The sequence below is a fragment of the Stenella coeruleoalba genome, assembly GCF_951394435.1.
Source record: "Stenella coeruleoalba genome assembly, chromosome: 9".
Taxonomy (NCBI): domain Eukaryota; kingdom Metazoa; phylum Chordata; class Mammalia; order Artiodactyla; family Delphinidae; genus Stenella; species Stenella coeruleoalba.
This window is the reverse complement of record NC_137155.1, coordinates 93,058,826-93,077,795: the sequence shown is the minus strand read 5'-3', so window position 1 is coordinate 93,077,795 and position 18,970 is coordinate 93,058,826. Positions and strand designations below refer to the sequence as shown.

Genomic DNA, 18,970 nt, shown 5'->3' with positions numbered 1-18,970 from the left:
TACAATTCAAAAAGATACATGCACCCCTATGTTCATAGCTGCACTATTCACAATAGCCAGGACATAGAAACAGCCTAAATGTCCATCAACACATGAATGGATAAAGAAGATGTGGTACATACACACAATGGAATACTACGCAGCCATAAAAAAGACTGAAATAATGCCATTTGCAGCAACATGGATGGACCCACGGATTATCGTACTGAGTGAAGTAAGTCAGACAGAGAAAGACAAATACCATATGATATCACTTATATGTGGAATCTAAACCATGACACAAACGAACCTATCTACAAAACAGAAACAGACTCACAGACATAAAGAACAGACTTGAGGTTGCCAAGGGGGAGGGGGGTGGGGGAAGGATGGATTGTGAATTTGGGCCTAGCAGATACAAGCTGTTATGTAGAAGATGGATAAACAACAAGGTCCTACTCTATAGCACAGGGAACTATATTCAATATCCTGGGATTTTAATGTACATTAACACCGTCACTATGGTTACCTCCCAGACGCAGCCGCGGGCAGTACAGTTTTCTGCAGAAGCACCATTCTCATCAGGATAACAGTCTATTTTTTCTGCATCCCTTATCTTCACATCCCACTCCACCGTGTATATTTCTCCCAGGACAAGATCAATTTCTGTGATAAGGGCCACCTGTAAGAATGGGAAAGTATCAAGCAAATGTACCCTCAGGACAAAGACCCTGTAAGGTCTGAAACTTCTTTTAGGAAAGAAAATAGAAATCAGACCAGACTCCCAACAATCTAAGCAACACAGCACTGGAGCTTACACAAAGAGAGAGAGGGCAGAGTTCTAACCAGTAACCACAGGGGAAATGGCACAATTCTATCAGAATTTGTACATAACATTTTGAAAAGAATCAGGTCAACTACAACCTTCTGTAATCACCCCTTTCTTTCCTCCCCCGACTCCTCTTCTGTTCCTTATTTTGTCAGGAAGGCTCTCTTCTGCAGCCCCCTTGTAGCACAGCACACACAAGCACGTGGTGTCACCCCATACTGAGCTCATCATTTTGTCCTCCATTCCCCAAACAGCATTCCCCATTGGTCTGGAGTAGGGGCAAGAACACAGAAATAAGAATCATGTGTGGCCTGGGTTCTCCCCTCCATTCCACTGTGGAAACTTAGACAAACTATTTCAATTCCTCGGGTCTCAGTTTCACCAACTGCAAAATTGGTGAGTTGGCAAAATCATTACATTTCCTTCCATTTCTAACATCCCAACCTCTTCATTTCCCCAAGCCCAGAGCCTCAAGACTTGAAATTTTCTTTGAGTCCCATTCCCTAATTCAAACATTTAATATTTTTCTATGTGTTTTTCTTACGGTCATCTCCTCTTTAATTAGTAATTTCCACAGTGAAAGTTCTCATTTGTCCAGAGGCATAAAATCTCATGCTAAGGATTATCATCTTTCTTCCAGTCTCTCCCCAGTCTACATTCATCTTGCTCTTCCCTGTACCTCAAACCCCACCCCAGAATAACGCTCTCACAACGGCACATATTGATTCAAGGATCAATATGAGACCCTTTGAGAATCAGATCAGATCCTTCTTATTTTGGCACCTAAAACCCTCCAAAATCTGACCACAAGTTAATCTGTCCAAACTGAGCCCCTTCCAAAAGTGGATCCTACCCATTCTAGTTATTCGGTACTCACAGACTAACAGAAGGCTATTCTTAGTCCCGAGACTGGCTTATTCTGATACTTCCACCTTGACTGCTTTATCTAAGCAAACGCCCTTTCTAGGAAAATGGTGCTTATCTGGGGAACTTACTGCTAGCTGCCTGCCCTCTGTAAAACTCCCTTCTTACTATTTCAGTTTAGAGCACTAAAGTTCTCGATTAAGAACTATTTTTTTGAAGCCATGTAACACAGCTGTGGCCATTAATAGGTAAGTGCAAGTCCATTGGCCAAGTATTTCTTTCTTGATTTAAGGGCCTGCCCCTCCCTTCCCTTCACCTTCACCTTTCCCTTTTCCTTCCAGCTTCTTCTTCTTTGTTTATTTTTATTTGTTCTCTAACAAGGCTAGAGTGACTGGAATTAAGCCACCATTTCTAATCACAAGAGAAGAAAAGACCTCAACCCTGACAACCTTGAGCCACTGATCCAATGCCAGCAACTGACTACTTCCTAAACTTCCAGTCCCATAAAGGAAAAAAAATCCCAATTTGTTTAAAATACCATTTTGCTGAGTCTCCTGTCACTTGCAGCTGAACAAATCTCTACCAGGTGTACCATCTTTCAAGGTCCACCTCTAGCCCTGATGTCTCCAAAGCTTTGCTCAATGACTCCGTTAAGCTTTGAACATGAAATTGGGCAGAATATATACTAACATTTCCTACAGGGTTGGGTTGCCTGTCCCCTTCCCAATAGTTTCATATGTTTCTCCACTACCTAAATTCAAACAATAAAAGAGTTCCTTTGGTTGTATATTTATTAATATATTTATCAAACATTTAATTAGTTTATTTTTATATGTGCATCTTTCAAATGGCTTGCACTTTGCTGTACACACAACTAGCCATATAATACTTTATTTCTAACTTTATAATGTATGCACCCTCAATGTATGTTGTCAAGACAAAATGTCAAATGCAACCAATATATCATTATAGTAGAAGATTAAATTTACTTATTTTCTCCAAATTTGGACGGTCCCTCACAAACCACGCTGACCCAGCAGCTCCCAATCCCAGATCATTTGGAGCACCTGTAGCAGGGGGTGTTGGGGGAAAGGATTCCTCATAATACTAAGATTTCAGAGGAGCTGGTTACAGCCTATCCAGCAACTTCAGGCCTCATTAAAAGGGAGGAAAATTATTTTATTATTATCACCTAACCAAGTGAGTATCCATTAGCTAAGCTTATCCAATTCTTTGACTTAAAATATTTCCTAAAAATGTATGTGTTGGAGTGAGAATCTATATAGCTCAATACAGTAAGAGAAGAAAAAAAAAGCACCTCGAAATTTTAATGAATGGGAATCCCACCTCCCACCTCAACCCTTCTAGCATCAATCAATCAGCAGCTTTCAGACCCGGTTCTCCTCCAGTCCTGTTCCCGACACTCCTGACTTCGCTCTTCTTCTGTTCGAGTCAGAGAGGACAGAAGACTGAGGGACAGATAAGGGAATAAAGATGAAAGGACCAGTTTATCTCCTCCCATGTCTCAGCAGCTCCTTTGTTAATCCCAGCTCTGGCCCACTCTTTATTTTTTTCTGTCCTAACCCTCTGACTCCCCACCCCAGTCTTCAGAGTGTGCTCTGGTCCTTCAGAAACCCATGCAGGGCTTCCCTGGTGGCGCAGTGCTTGAGAGACCGCCTGCTAATGCAGGGGACACGGGTTCGTGCCCCGGTCCGGGAAGATCCCACGTGTCGCGGAGCGGCTGGGCCCGTGAGCCATGGCCGCTGAGCCTGCACGTCCGGAGCCTGTGCTCTGCAACGGGAGAGGCCGCAACAGTGAGAGGCCCGCGTACCGCAAAAAAAAAAAAAAAAAGAAACCCATGCAACCTTGGCAAGAAGGAACATCATAAGCGATGAAGAATTCTTTACAAACTATCTCAACAAAATGGGGTTTTACCTGGAGGTTAGAATCATAAGTGACATTAGGAGAAACTTGAATTTTGACACCATTGTGTTTCACTGTAACATTGGTAGGTTCCTGGGTCCCAAGGATTTTAATCTCTTTAAATGCTAAATTATTGGGGTCTGTGTAGGTTGATTGCAAAATCTTCACATCCAAGCGGTTCTGCAAAACAGTTAAGTACAAAGATCTGCCTTAAATACACAGATTCTCAAATCACTCCAATACTTCATCCTAGACCGGATACTCAAAACCGCTCCAAATGGCTCTTAGCTGTCTCTACTAATGTGTGCTCAAGTACAAACTTATTTTTCCCCTGAGGGGGGCGGAAAAAAGAGAGAGAGAGAAACACACATACAGAGAGAGAAATTTTTTAAAACTTCATTTAAAAAGACTGCTTTGATTTATCCATATCATTGCCTCTTTTTACTAACATGAATGATTCAATTATTAGGTGTTAAGTCATAAACTGAAATGTGGCCACCTATTGTCATAAATGAAGCTACAAATAAAATTACACACATACACAAACACATATGAGCTAACGGTCAGACAAAAGCCCACACTTAAGATTCATAAAAATATACTACTCACTTGGGTGACGGAGAACTCACATAAGAGGTAAACTTTATTGGCCACAGTATCTGAAAGTGAGATTAAAACAAGTCAGACTCTGGCCTGCCCACTACAGAAGGACAGATTTCATCCTGGCACTCCTTGAAGCTACATGTTGAGAATGACAAGATTAGAGAGAGAGTGTCCAAGGCCAAGACACTGTTTTCACTTCTCCTTCCTACCTTAACCTTGAAAAGGTTCCCTTCCAAGTGCTTCCAAGGCATATGCCTCAAGCGAAGCTATTTCCTAAGCTTGAGCCACAAGAATCTTTAATGTATTGGAGACAGATTAAGAAGCGTGGCTAGATTCGGGTGCGCTAGAAAGGTGTCTTCTCACTGCCTGACTAGCACAGGTAGGTTTTACACACCATCCACGTTTGTTCATAAGTACTTGGAGGGAAGATGTGTGCACTGAATGGCAGAAACAGTCTAGAAAACATTTCTTTCAGGTGCCCTTTGATAATACAATGAGAGCCTATATATGCAGCTGGCCAGCGGGAGAATTCTAAGAGGTAGAGATGTGTTTTCCTTCCACCTGTGGTCCAACTACCACTATTCCTGAACAGCACAACCGAAATCAAAATTCTCCTCTCGAGTGATTAATGTTACTGGGCCTGGTGAGATTTCTCCCACCGCTGAATGACCAGCAGGAGTAACTCGAAGATGCAGGTTTGGAAACGGCAACATTGTGCTCACCTTTCGTTTCCCCATCATCCCAGAAAAGTTCGCCTTTTGCTTCTTTGTTGTCATCCAGGGCAATGATAAGACCAAGAGGGTTCCTTCGACTGTGAGAAACAAGATTTATGTGAGAGGCAAAGACTTGGGACTCAAAGAATTTTGCTAAATGAGCTGTGAAGGATTCTATCAGATTTCAAATGGGACAGGTCACTAGCAGCAGATGGCTCTGCTTTTCTTCAGGCACAAAGGCAAAAGCAACAGGGGCATCACTTTCTAGAATGGGTAATGTCACAGGCGACAGCACCACTCCAAACATTAGCAATAAACATCTATGAAGGAGGCAAGAATTTAATCACCAGAATCACTGCAATAGCTACAATAAAACCTGCTGATGCTATTATTATTTTGAATACAGACTATTAGAAGAGAAAGAAATCGGAGACAATAATTGGTTCAGCCTAATCATTTTACAGCTGATACATGCAGGAGAAGTATTAACTGCAGTCAGGGGGATATATTTGTTCCCTGCCTAAGAACCATGTTGACTCAGAAAGCAAGAAAATACAACAAGGTCCATCTATATAATGGCAATTTCCTAATTTGATTATTTATTATTAGTTCATTTCGAGAGAGAAAAAGAGAACATTCTAATTATCTGCTTTATAACTCAGAATATAAAACACAAAACACTACTCAAAAGATGCTGAAATAGATGCACATAGAGAAAGAGGGAGAAAGAAGGAGCAGCTGCATTTAAATCTCCCCTTATTCCGCCCCTCCTCTAGACCACCTCCCGATTTCCTACTCCTGTTGCATCCCTCACACTCCCTATTATATTCTTTCATAGGTCAGCCTTCCACTGTGCCCTGTGCCAGCCAGGTTCCAGGGTCAACAAAATCACCTGCTTTCACTTAACACGCATGTACTGAGTAGCTTTCATTGCTAGGAAGTCTAAGAGATACAAAAACAAATAGACCAGAACGACATTGATGACCTTAAATATGGTAAGAAAGATTAAACATATTCACCAAATAGTCCAAACAGAAAGTAAAGAGTGGCACAAAAGTTAAAATCCTTACAGGAGTCCACAGTGACACTTGAAGCAGTAGGTGGCCTAGATATTCTTGAGGACACTGCATACTCTTAAGGACTCACCCACTACAATACTACTTGGCCCTAGATAAATTAAACACATGGTCCCTGAAGGGTGCTAACGTGAAACCCAAGTTGACAGCAGTCCTGGCTTGCAACCAAAGAGCAGGCTGATCCCCTCTGGGCGAGTGAGACCTATTTGGATCCTTGAGATCACCACATTCGGAAAACCAAAAAATTACTAAATGCACGAGGTAACAAGCCAACATGAAAGAAAGTTGGCAAAAACAACTAACAATAGATTTAGATTCCACTAAGGATTTTAGATAATAGAATTTTCAGTTACAAAGTATAGAATAACTATGACTGAAATACTTAACAATATTAAGGGAAAAAAATGTATTAAAAAATGACCAGAAAGTTGGAAGTGGCAGCACACCCTCTGCTGGAATTGTTGGGGAAGATTTCTCGCAGATGAAATCAGAGTGTAATTTGGAATATGATTAAGAATGTATCAGGCAAAGAATGCTGAAAAGGGTAAGAAGTGCTGAAGCCCAGATGCAGGGAAATAGATGAGTATCTTTAGAGAATAACAAGATTTTTGGCATGGCTGTTCTATAGGTGTGTGGTAAGGTGTCAGGAGACACAGGTTAACTTGAAACCAGATTATGATTGGCCTTGAACAACCTACTAATGATAGAATTTAGACTTTAACCTGGGAAGCAACAAATTGAGATCTTCACTTTGGAAAGACAATTTTGGTATCAGTGTGCAGAACAGCATGGAGCTGAATAGTTAGAGAAAAGGAACCCAGGTGGTATTTGGATATATAAGTATTTTCCATCAGTATCACAAAAGTTTAAACTTGAAAAATTATGGCAGTAAGGAAGGTTCAAAAGAAAAAGACTTCTAACCTCCAAAAAACTACATCTATTAAAAGCAGATTAGCTGATACATTTAGAGACACAGATGTGAATGTGTGCCTCTTTAGTACAGATGGAGTCTATAATTTGAGCATCAAAGAATCATCAAGGAGAAATGAGTGACATGAAGGAGATTTGAAGTGCACAGGAAGTAATTTTTGAACCCCGTTTTGCATCACAAGAAAGAAATGGCTCAGTGGGAAGAAAGAAACAGGAAATTGAGATTATAGGGGAGTGGAAAGTGGACCCCACTCCCTAGAAATGAGAATGAGGAGTCGAGTGCACAGCATGGTAGAATGATGGTCTGATAAAGGCAGGTGGAGTGATCAACAGACCCCGTTTGCCCGGAATTGAGATGTTTCCCAAAACATGAGACTTTCAGGGCTAAAACTGACATATTCCTAGGAAAACTAGGAAGGTTCACCACCCTCGGGGGGGGGTTAAGTCGGGGGGTTAAGGAAGGACAGGATTAAGGTCTTTCAAAATCCATCTGGATGCAGTCTAAATCACAGCTTCCCCAGAAGAGGCCCACAGAAATCCAGGGAACAGAGTTTGATGACCACACACACACACACGCACACGCACACACACACACACACACACACACATGCCCTTCCTCCCTACATTCCACATAATGCTTCAGCATCTTCTACATGGGCAACAGATGGGAACAGAAACAACTAGGTTTGTCAGCCTCCCCCTTAAAGGAAACTCCCAGCCATGCTATACCTGGCCACAGTGGTTGTGGCTGGCTGCTGTGTGGGGAGGATGTAGCCTCCTCGAAGGTGAAGTCCAATTTTGTCTCCAGGAAGTTCCATCTCCACTTTTTGCTTCCTCCATTTCACTCGGCCCCCCTGACGCACATAGACAAATCAAACACAGTGGCATGAGCACATCACCGCTACCTCTTAACCACACGCGGAGTTATCTCCAGCTCTTTCCTTCTCCCACCTAGTTGAATTGCTATCTAGTCAGGCATCAAGCAAGAAAAGGAAAAGAATTTAAGAACAATGGGTTTTGTGATCAGCTGGGCGCTTGGGGAACATATATCACGCTGAGGCTATTTGACATACATTATACAAACTGATAGTTTTCTGAACAAGAATCTCACTTATAACCAGGCTCAAATTGTCCATCGGCCCCAATATTTGCCCATGAGACATTCTACTTCCATCTTTATCTTGCTGCTGAATAAAGTATATGAAAGTATCTTTTTCAGATTTCATCATGACTGATGTCAAGTGACTTCGTCTCACTTTATTGACTCTGCTATGAAATCACTGCAAACACGACAGAAACATTCCTCAGTGCATGGATAGATGTTTCTGTCTACCCAGACGTATCTTGTCTGTGCAGCTTGAAGAGTTTAAGAAAAGTCAAAGCTACTTACAGTCTCATAGTCATACCAGACGGCATCAGGCACATATGCTGTCACTTTCTCTGCACCCTGAAATTAAAACAAACTATTGTCCTTTATGGCCCAGCCTCTGAAGGGGATAAAACTTCTTAATCACATACTGAGAATGCACAAATGGCCTTTCTTTTCTCTACCAACTTGTGCTTTTCTTCTAACAGAGGCAATAACCTTGCCACTCAAAGAAAAATCCCAGATGGGACCATATTAGGAATAATAATCATAGTATTGAAATAGGTGTTGTGGTAAAAATTCCAGCTTTAGAGGCACAGAAGCAGATGTGATGACAGCGAGGCAGGGAGACAGAACAAGGAATGCGGGCAGCCTCTAGAAGGTGGAAGAGGCACGGAAATGGATTTCTCCCTTAGAGCCTCTAGAAGCAACCGGCCCCACCAACACGGTGATTTTAGCCCAGTGAGACCCATGTTGGGCTTCCGACCTCCAGAAATGCAAGATAATAGATTTTTGTTGTTATGAGCCACTGCATTTGTGGTAGTTTGTTACAGCAGCGACAGGAAACTAATACAGCCTCTCTAGACACAAACCAGACCAGTTAGCAGAGTCAACTGCAGCCAGGTGGAAAACAGGAAGAAGGACACGACGGTGCATAGAAATGATGAAACAATAACCAGGAGAATCTGGGACTCCCTTCACTGGTTGAGAGGCAAGTTCTGCTTGGAGGAAAGGACGTGAAGAGCCGTGAGCCATCAGCGCTGTGAAGCTGGGCTTGAGAGGGCGGGGCTGGAAGGTGCGATTTTGAAAAATGAAAAAAAAATTCCAGCTTCACACTGCGTACCTCATTTAATCTTCCCAATAGTCTCCAGTGATACATACTATTATTATCTCATCTTACAGCTGAGGAAGCGGCACATAATTTCCCCCAGATGGCACTGGCACCAAGTGGCAGAGACAACAAACACACCCAGATCACCCTGACCTTAGAGTGAGTGCTGGGTCACTGCTCCCTCCTGCCTCTGCATCCTGGAACAAGTCATGATCTATTATGAGACTCTGACAACACATAGGACAATTCTTAAACCGAGTCACCCGTAGATGCTTCTATACTGATTGGAAACTTGGTCAAGGACAAAAGACTTCTAGAGACAAAAATGTGTACCCATCAGATACCCATCTTCCCCAAACTCCAACACACAGTCTTCAAGGCTGCCCCAGCCACAGATGTTGGAAATGGGTTTGGAATAGAAAGAGGACAAATGGTTCCAAGAAGAGAGGAGTCTGGAGTTACCAGGAGCAAGACCAGAGACCACCAGTGTGTCTCGGCGGGAACACTTGCCTCGGCCAGAACCGGAGTGATGAGGAGGCCGGGCCCCCATAAAAACTGCTGCTGCACATCCCAAGTGTTGCTGTCCTCGTAGAACCTAGAGACCAGAGAAACGTTCAATGACATTTGGGCCGGTGCTTTCTGGCAGCTCTCCCCCAAGCCTGTCTAAAACTTGCAGGCTCCCTGCCTGGGGCAAATTCCCCAAATTATTCTGTGACACCTGTCTCCCCACTCCTGCAGGCAGATCCACTTTCCCTAGCCCCTGCACCCTCCTATTCTTTCCCCAATTTGGACAGAAGTTCCTATTTCAGTATCTCTATGCTAGGCAGGTTCCAGGCTATAATTCTATTTGTCATATCTCCCTTAAAAAAATAAGTAAAACAAGCAAGACATTTTAAAACTTTAGCTGACTATCCAAAAGGAACTAGATTTGATCACCCAAAAAAAGCAGACAAAAACTTTACTCTTTTCTCTTTTAGGATACCTACCTTTAATAGAGAATTCTGGGAGACAGCAAGAACTTACCCACAATAATGAATATATAATATATATTATAATAATATATGCCTGAGGGCCTAAAATGTCAGACACAGAAGGGAATTAACTGTATTTTGATTTTGACAAGAAAAAGTCTCTTTTTCGTAGACTATAAAATTATTTTGTTAACTTTTAATAAGCGAGACCTGGGTTACTTTTTTCTTTTTCTATGATATGACCAACATAGACCTCAAAGATGCCCCCATTGATGACCAGCAAGTATATCCTCCAATATCCAAGCACTTTGACTTTCAGAATATCTGTGCTCAAAACTGTTAGAATGAATTCACTTAGAAGCCAACCAATAAAACTGGTTGAGGCTTTTATCTACATAGCATCAAACATAGTTCAACCTAATATCTCTATTTTCATGCTTTTTTTTTTTTTTTTTTTTTTGCATCATGTACACAGAGCATTACTGCTCCCACTGTTCAAGCCCTGAGAAATGCTACCAAAGGCATGAGCAACTGGGGCAGGGTCCTCGCCTAAATCACAGCCTCCGTCTCGAGCCAGTTCCGTACACTTCCCAGCACCATCTTCAATCCTCGGGTTTCTAAACAAGGCTTCCGGCTCCTTATTCTGCCAGGGCCGGTCATAAGAAAGCAAACCCCACTGCAGAGCTACTCACTCTGCAGCCACCAGAGGGTCCCACAGCATTAGCTAGGAAGCGAGGACACACCCTCTCCTACTACAAATCTCCACCAAGCTTAAATTTCCCCGGTGCCTCACAGCAGCTTCCCCGAGATTCCAGCCCCGAAACAGGATTGCCTGGAAACCCCAGAACTATTTGCCGGCTAATATTATAGAGGCATCAGTTCATACTAAGTGGCCAGCTTTAAGGAAAGTCTCTTAAGTGTTCTTTTTTTTAGAGTCAAATTAGAGATACTCATTGGCTGACAATAAAAATTCTGAATTCAGGAAAATCCTTCATACTATTCTTATTAGTATGTAAATGACCTAGAGCTTGAACATGGTGCATTACAAAAGCGACCATCAGGTTCAAGCTATCAAATCCTTTAAATGAAGGCTACAGAAACTAAGGATGAAGGAACTTAAATGATTTGTCTAAGGTATAGAGTTAGTTGGTGGAACAAAGACCCCAAATTCCACAGCTTTTAGTCTAGTTCTCTCCCCAAAAGGGAACAGGCTATAATATTTAAATATACCTAAAATAGTACATAGGCAGCAACAGCCTTGCAAATACCAACTCGTTATTCAAGTTAAAAAAATATATCTGAGTAACTGTTTGGATTGTTTTAATTTCACTCATTTTCTTTGCGGTACGTGGGCCTCTCACTGTTGCGGCCTCTCCCGTTGCGGAGCACAGTCTCCGGACGCACAGGCCCAGCAGCCATAGCTCACAGGCCCAGCTGCTCTGCAGCATGTGGGATCTTCCCGGACTGGGGCACGAACCCGTGTCCTCTGCATCGGCAGGCGGACTCTCAACCACTGCGCCACCAGGGAAGCCCCACTCATTTTTTTTTAAATATTTGTTTATTCATTTAGGATGCTGCCGGTCTTAGTTGCAGCTCACGGGATCTTCGTTGCGGCATGTAGACTCTTAGTTGAGTGAGAATTCTTGGTTTTGACTTGCATGCAGGATCTAGTTTCCCGACCAGGGATTGAACCCAGGCCCCCTTCATTGGGAGTGCAGAGTCTTACCCGCTGGACCACCAGGGAAGTCCCTTCACTCTTATATTTGATGATACAGTCAATGTCACCCAGTTACATTAACAAAATTCCTTTGGGCTAGGTGAACTTACTCATGCAGAAGAGGCCTGGCCACCGTGTCCCCCTGGCTGTGAGCACGGTAGAAGAGGGTGTAGAGATAGGGCAATAGAGCATAGCGGATGGTAAGGTAGTGCCTGGAGGAATTCAACAGCAGAGAGTCAGCTCCAAAGGAGGCAGGATCCTGGGCCTGAGAAGAAACAAGAGGTTGCAATTGACACCTGGTTACAAATAAGAAAAGCCTTTGGAGATATCAGACTCCATTCATCACAACCAAGAGTTTTGTTCCTGCAAGACCTGGGGCCTACCTTGCAAACTTTGCCTCTGAGCAGTAGGGTTGGGCAAAGGGAGATCATTCCACCAAGTTAAGTGGCCATTCTTCACCCTGCACTGCATCCCCCCTCATTCATTCTATGGGTGCTCTCAGTAGACTGCCATTTAAATAACTTCTAAGTATTTCTTCATTTGATTCTCACTACAAAATGAGCAATGCAAATAAAGTGTATAAAGGTTTGATTAAAAACCTTCACACACTCGCCATTTCCTTGACTGCCACGGTAGAGATAGCAGGGGCTGTGTCGGCAGAGGGCATTTTAATGGTGCACCATGAGTCCTGGTTAATTGCAAACGGTGGTCCCAATTAGCCTAAGTGAAGCACCACGTAGGAAGTTGGCTCAACAGATTTCTCGGACAGGATGCAGGTAGATCCAGTCCTAATGTATGCCAAGTCTATTTTGATCATATCTCCTGGGAGACTTACCTTGTAGCCTTGGCCATTGTGATTCCTGGAAAATGGATAGAACGCTCCCAGCTGCATCCACCTCCTGCAGAGCTCTTCGGGAGCATCCAATGTAAAGCCACATATGTCAGAACCCACCTGGAAGGACACACAGACAGCGACGGCATGTGTACGTCACTTCCATTACTACACCCTGCTCCTCGGCTTTGCTTTCTACCAGGGACCTGCCAGCTGTACTTGGCTGTACTAACCTCTTCCTGAGAAGGCTACTTCGGTGTGATGGAACTGGGCTAAATCCTATGTCCACTCTTTACTGCCAGGTGAATGCAAATGAATTACTTAACCCTTCTGTGCCTCGGTTTCCTCATTTTGTTAAAGTGGGCACTCTAGGGTTTTAGTAAATGAGATAATGGAAGTAAAACACTTGATGCACAATAGTTTTTTGGTGAATAGCAACTAGAAATACCATTGATATTATTACTTTGACCACAGCACTAGGAGAATTAATTTTCCAAAGCCTAATTCTGATCAGGTCATTCATCTATTCAAAAATCCCCAGGGTCTCCTGCTGCCTGCCCTACTAGCGCCTCAAAACCTGGTTCCAACCCACCTTTCCAGCATCATTTCTCATTCCAGTCCTACACTCCAATCCTTAGGGACACTCAAATTCTGCCCCTTGCTGGTCTCAGTCTTAAAATTTCTCAGTCTTACAATGACCTCCCCCGCATCAGTCTGATAAAACATACCCACTTTCAAGGTTAAACTCCAGTGCCATCTTTTGCATGAAGTTACTATTTACTCCCTCCCGGGACTCCCATTGTTCCTTGTAATCTTGTTACAGTTGTTAAGTACCTTTCTCAGGATTTCTTTTAACATTTAAATGATATGTTCCTGTTTGCACTTTTACCCTAGCTTGTCATAATTATGTGTGTGTGTGTGTGTGTGTGTGTGTGTGTGTGTGTGTGTGTGGAGAGAGAGAGAGAGACTTTGGGGGTGTGCGGAAGGAAGGTGTTTCTGTTACTATATTTATGTTTCTCTCCACCCTCACCATGCATACCTAGCTCAATGCCTTGCTCGAAGTAAGAGCTCAATAAACAGATATGCTGAATTTAACTAAAAGATGCCAACTGTAACCTTAAGGACATGTGCACTTTTTTGTGTATATGTTGTACTTAAAAAAAAAATATTCCAACACTACCACTTCAAGCTTGCACCTTCTATCCTTATAAGGCAGTACAGGAAAGAATGTCGTGGTATCAGTGTCTTACTGATGTGGATGAAGCCCATAACCCTCCAGACTTTAAATCCCTGGGCCATGGAGGGCAGTAGAGGGGAGCTTTATCATTTGAAAAACTTCTAGCATGAGGCATTCTGGGGACTGGGATGTGGACTCACCATTGGGATACCAAAAAGGCTGAACTCGAGCATGCCAGGGATGGACCATCGAAGGTCATTCCAGGTGGCTGCGTTGTCTCCTAACCAGTGGGCTGCAAACTTGCCAGACCCCGCAAAGGTAGAACGGGTTAAAATGAAGCTTCTCTTGTTAGGGAACACAGTCTTGACAGCTCTAGAGAGGGAGAGAGACTTAGGGAGTCAATGTGTGACCTTAGCGTGCCTTAGCCCAGAGGATAGAGTGATAATATCGAGGATCTCAAGTTAATACCGCACTCTTCGCTTCTAGTTCTCTCCTGTAGAGTTAGAGTTGCTGTTGGGAGCAGACTGTACCATTGAGTATGTTTATATTTCGTTTTGTTTTGTTTTAGGCATTTTATGTACATCATTAACTCCATAATTTCAAAGTCCAGTAGAAGGATACTGAGCCAGTACCTAAAACCCCAAAGCACATGAAGTCTTTAAGTTACTTAACCCTCCATACACCAGTCTATAACAGTATGGCAGAGAGGAAAATACATGGGTCTTGGACTCATGCAGAAAGGAGTCCAAATTTTGCTCTTACATTTTATTAGCTGTTTCACCTTGGTCAAATTACTTCCCTTTCTTCCAACCTTTCATTCATTCATTTATTCATTCTTTCTTTCATTATACACAGTACACAAATACTTATTGGATTCCTTCCTCCCAATGTGACCAGGATTTTCTTCATTCATTCAATAATAACAACCATACTTATCTTGCCGAATTTTGTTTTTACATTCTTTTTCCTGTATTGCTGGTTTATTTTTTTTAATATAGCAAGTTCTTATTAGTTATCTATTTTATACACATCAGTGTATACATGTCCATCCCAACTTCCCAATTCATCCCACCACCACCACCCCGCCTTCCCCCCTTGGTGTCCATACGTTTGTTCTCTATATCTGTGTCTTCATCTGTACCATTTTTCTAGATTCAACATATATGCGTTAATATATGATATTTGTTTTTCTCTTTCTGACTTACTTCACTCTGTATGATAGTCTCTAGGTCCATCCACATCTCAACAAATGACCCAATTTCGTTCTTTTTTATGGCTGAGTGATATTCCATTGTATATATGCACTACATCTTCTCTATCCATTCGTCTGTTGATGGGCATTTAGGTTGCTTCCATGACCTGGCTATCATAAATAGTGCTGCAAAGAACATTGGGGTGCATATGTCTTTCTGAATTATGGTTTTCTCTGGGTAAAGGCTCACTAGTGGGATTGCTGGGTCACATGGTAATTCTATTTTTAGTTTTTTAAGGACCTCCATACTGTTCTCCATAGTGGCTGTATCAATTTACATTCCCACCAACAGTGCAAGAGGGTTCCCTTTTCTCCACACCCTCTCCAGCATTTGTTGTTTGTAAATTTTCTGATGATGCCCATTCTAAATGGTGTGAGGTGATACCTCATTGTAATTTTGATTTACATTTCTCTAATAATTAGAGATGTTGAGCAGCTTTTCATGTACCTCTTGGCCATCTGTATGTCTTCTTTGGAGAAATGTCTATTGAGGTCTTCTGCCCAGTTTGGATTGGGTTGTTTCTTTTTTTAATATTGAGCTGCATGAGCTGTTTATGTATTTTGGAGATTAATCCTTTGTCCGTTGATTCGTTTGCAAATATTTTCTCCCATTCTGAGGGCTGTCTTATCATTTTGTTTATAGTTTCCTTTGATGTGCAAAAGCTTTTACATTTCATTAGGTCCTATTTGTTTATTTTTGTTTTTATTTCCATTACTCTGGGAGATGGGTGAAAAAAATTTGCGGTGATTTATGTCAAAGAGTGTTCTTCCTATGTTTCCCTCTAAGATTTTTACAGTGTCTCGTCTTACATTTAGGTCTTTAATCCATTGTGAGTTTATTTTTGTGTATGGTGTTAGGGAGTGTTCTAATTTCATTCTTTCACATGTACCTGTCCAGTTTTCCCAGCACCACTTATTGAAGAGGCTGTCTTTTCTCCATTGTATATCCTTGCCTCCTTTGTCATAAATTAGTTGACCATAGGAGTGTGGGTTTATCTCTGGGCTTTCTATCCTGTTCCATTGATCTATATTTCTGTTTTTGTGCCAGTACCATACTGTCTTCATCACTGTAGCTTTGTAGTATAGTCTGAAGGCAGGGAGCCTGATTCCTCCAGCTCCGTTTTTCTTTCTCAATACTGCATTGACTACTCGAGGTCTTTTGTGTTTCCATACAAATTATGAAATTTTTTGTTCTAGTTTTGTGAAGAATGCCATTGGTAGTTTGATAGGGATTGCACTGAATCTGCAGATTGCTTTGGATAGTATAGTCATTTTCACAATGTTGAGTCTTCCGATCCAAATACATGGTATATCTTTCCATCTGTTTGTATTGTCTTTAATTTCTTTCATCAGTGTCTTAGAGTTTTCTGCATACAGGTCTTTTGTCTCCATAGGTAGGTTTATTCCTAGATATTTTATTCTTTTTGTTGCAATGGTAAATGGTAAACGTTTCCTTAATTTCTCTTTCAGATTTTTTGTTGTTAGTGTATAGGAATGCAAGAGATTTCTGTGCATTAATTTTGTGTCCTGCTACTTTATCAAATTCATTGATTAGCTCTAGTAGTTTTCTGGAAGCATCTTTAGGATACTGTATGTATAGTATCTTGTGATCTGCAAACAATGACAGTTTTACTTCTTCTTTTTCAATTTGTATTCCTTTAATTTCTTTTTCTTCTCTGAGTGCTGTGGCTAAAACTTCCAAAACTGTTGAATAATAGTGGTGAGAGTGGGCAACCTTGTCTTGTTCCTAATCTTAGAGAAAATGGTTTCAGTTTTTCACCACTGAGAATGATGTTGGCTGTGGGTTTGTCATATATGGCCTTTATTATATTGAAGTAGGTTCCCTCTAGGCCCATTTTCTGGAGAGTTTTTATCATAAATGGGTGTTGAATTTTGTCAAAAGCTTTTTCTCCATCTATTGAGATGATCATATGGTTTTCATCCTTCAATTTGTTAATATGGTGTATCACATTGATTGATTTGCATATATGGAAGAATCCTTGCATTCCTGGGATAAATCCTACTAGATCATGGTGTATGATCTTTTTAATGTGTTTTTGGATTCTGTTTGCTAGTATTTTGTTGAGGATTTTTGCATCTATATTCATCAATGATATTGGTCTGTAATTTTCTTTTTTTGTAGTATCTTTGTCTGGTTTTGGTATCAGGACTATGGTGGCCTCATAGAATGAGTTTGGGAGTGTTCATTCCTCTGCAATTTTTTGCAAGAATCTGAGAAGGATGGGTGTTAGCTCTTCTCTAAATGTTTGATAGAATTCACCTGTGAAGCCATCTGGTCCTGGACTTTTGTTTGTTGGAAAATTTTTAATCACAGTTTCAATTTCATTACTTGTGATTTGTCTGTTCATATTTTCTATTTCTTCCTGGTTCAGTCTTGGAAGGTTATACCTGTCTAAGAATTTGTCCATTTCTTCCAGGTTGTCCATTTTATTGGCATAGAGTTGCTTGTAGTAGTCTCCTAGGATGCTTTGTATTTCTGCAGTGTCTGTTGTAACTTCTCCTTTTTCATTTCTAATTTTATTGATTTGAGTCCTCTCCCTCTTTTTCTTGTTGAGTCTGGCTAATGGTTTATCAATTTTGTTTATCTTCTCAAAGAACCAGCTTTTAGTTTTATTGATCTTTGCTATTGTTTTCTTTGTTTCTATTTCATTTGTTTCTGCTCTGATATGTATGATTTCTTTCCTTCTACTAACTTTGGGTTTTGTTTGCTCTTCTTTCTCTAGTTCCTTTATGTGTAAGGTTAGATTGTTTATTTGAGATTTTTCTTGTTTCTTGAGGTAGGACTGTATTGTTATAAACTTCCCTCTTAGAACTGCTTTTGCTGCAGCCCATAGGTTTTGGATTGTCGTGTTTTCATTGTCATTTGTCTCTAGGTATTTTTTGATTTCCTCTTTGATTTCTTCAGTGATCTCTTGGTTATTTAGCAACGTATTGTTTAGCCTCCCTGTGTTTGTGTTTTTTACATTTTTCCCCTGTAATTTAATTCTAATCTTATAGCGTTGTGGTCTGAAAAGATGCTTGATATGATTTCAATTTTTCTTAAATTTACTGAGGCTTGATTTAGGACCCCAGACATGATCTATCCTGGAGAATGTTCCATGTGCACTTGAGAAGAAAGGGTAATCTGCTGTTTTGGGATGGACTGTCCTATAAATATCAATTAAACCTATCTGGTCTGTTGTATCATTTAAAGCTTGTGTTTCCTTATTAATTTTCTATCTGGATGATCTGTCCATTGTTATAAGTGAGGTGTCAAAGTCCCCCACTATTATTGTGTTACTGTCAATTTCCTTTTTTATAGCTGTTAGCATTTGCCTTTTGTATTCAGGTGCTCCTATGTTGGGTGTATATATTTTTACAATTGTTATATCTTCTTCTTGGACTGATCCCTTGATCATTATGTAGTGTCCTTCCTTGTCTCTTGTAACATTCTTATTTTAAAGTCTATTTTAGGCTTCCCTGGTGGCGCAGTGGTTGAGAGCCCTCCTGCCGATGCAGGGGACACGGGTTCGTGCCCCGGTCCAGGAAGACCCCACATGCCGTGGAGCGGCTGGGCCCGTGAGCCATGGCCACTGAGCCTGTGCTCCGCACCGGGAGAGGCCACAACAGTGAGAGGCCCGCGTACCGCAAAAAAAAAAAAAAAAAAAAAAGTCTATTTTATCTGATATGAGTATTACTACTCCAGTTTTCTTTTGATTTCCATTTGCATTGAATATCGTTTTCTATCCCTTCACTTTCAGTCTGTATGTGTCCCTAGGTCTGAAGTGGGTCTCTTGCAGACAGCATATATATGGGTCTTGTTTTTGTATCCATTCAGGGAGCCTGTGTCTTTTGGTTGGAGCACTTAATCCATTTACATTTAAGGTAATTATCGATATGTATTTT

At 41.4% G+C, this 18,970-nt stretch overlaps 1 protein-coding gene across 5 annotated transcripts in view; it reads right to left on the bottom strand.

Annotated features, from left to right (window-relative positions):
- Positions 1-18,970, bottom strand: part of MGAM (maltase-glucoamylase) — a 138,330-nt gene that overhangs the window by 33,323 nt on the left and 86,037 nt on the right. For all 5 annotated transcript variants that reach the window (XR_013829685.1, XM_079931261.1, XM_079931263.1 and 2 more), the window contains exons 16-25: positions 14,013-14,184; positions 12,639-12,755; positions 11,914-12,068; positions 9,626-9,710; positions 8,308-8,364; positions 7,647-7,771; positions 4,921-5,009; positions 4,205-4,254; positions 3,608-3,775; positions 509-661 (exon numbers count right to left, since the gene is read on the bottom strand). Coding sequence is in view for 4 of the 5 variants with exons in the window: in XM_079931261.1 (XP_079787387.1) it covers positions 509-661; positions 3,608-3,775; positions 4,205-4,254; positions 4,921-5,009; positions 7,647-7,771; positions 8,308-8,364; positions 9,626-9,710; positions 11,914-12,068; positions 12,639-12,755; positions 14,013-14,184 (1,171 nt within the window). In the remaining variant the exon portion in view is untranslated. The remainder of the gene's footprint in view (positions 1-508; positions 662-3,607; positions 3,776-4,204; positions 4,255-4,920; positions 5,010-7,646; positions 7,772-8,307; positions 8,365-9,625; positions 9,711-11,913; positions 12,069-12,638; positions 12,756-14,012; positions 14,185-18,970) is intronic.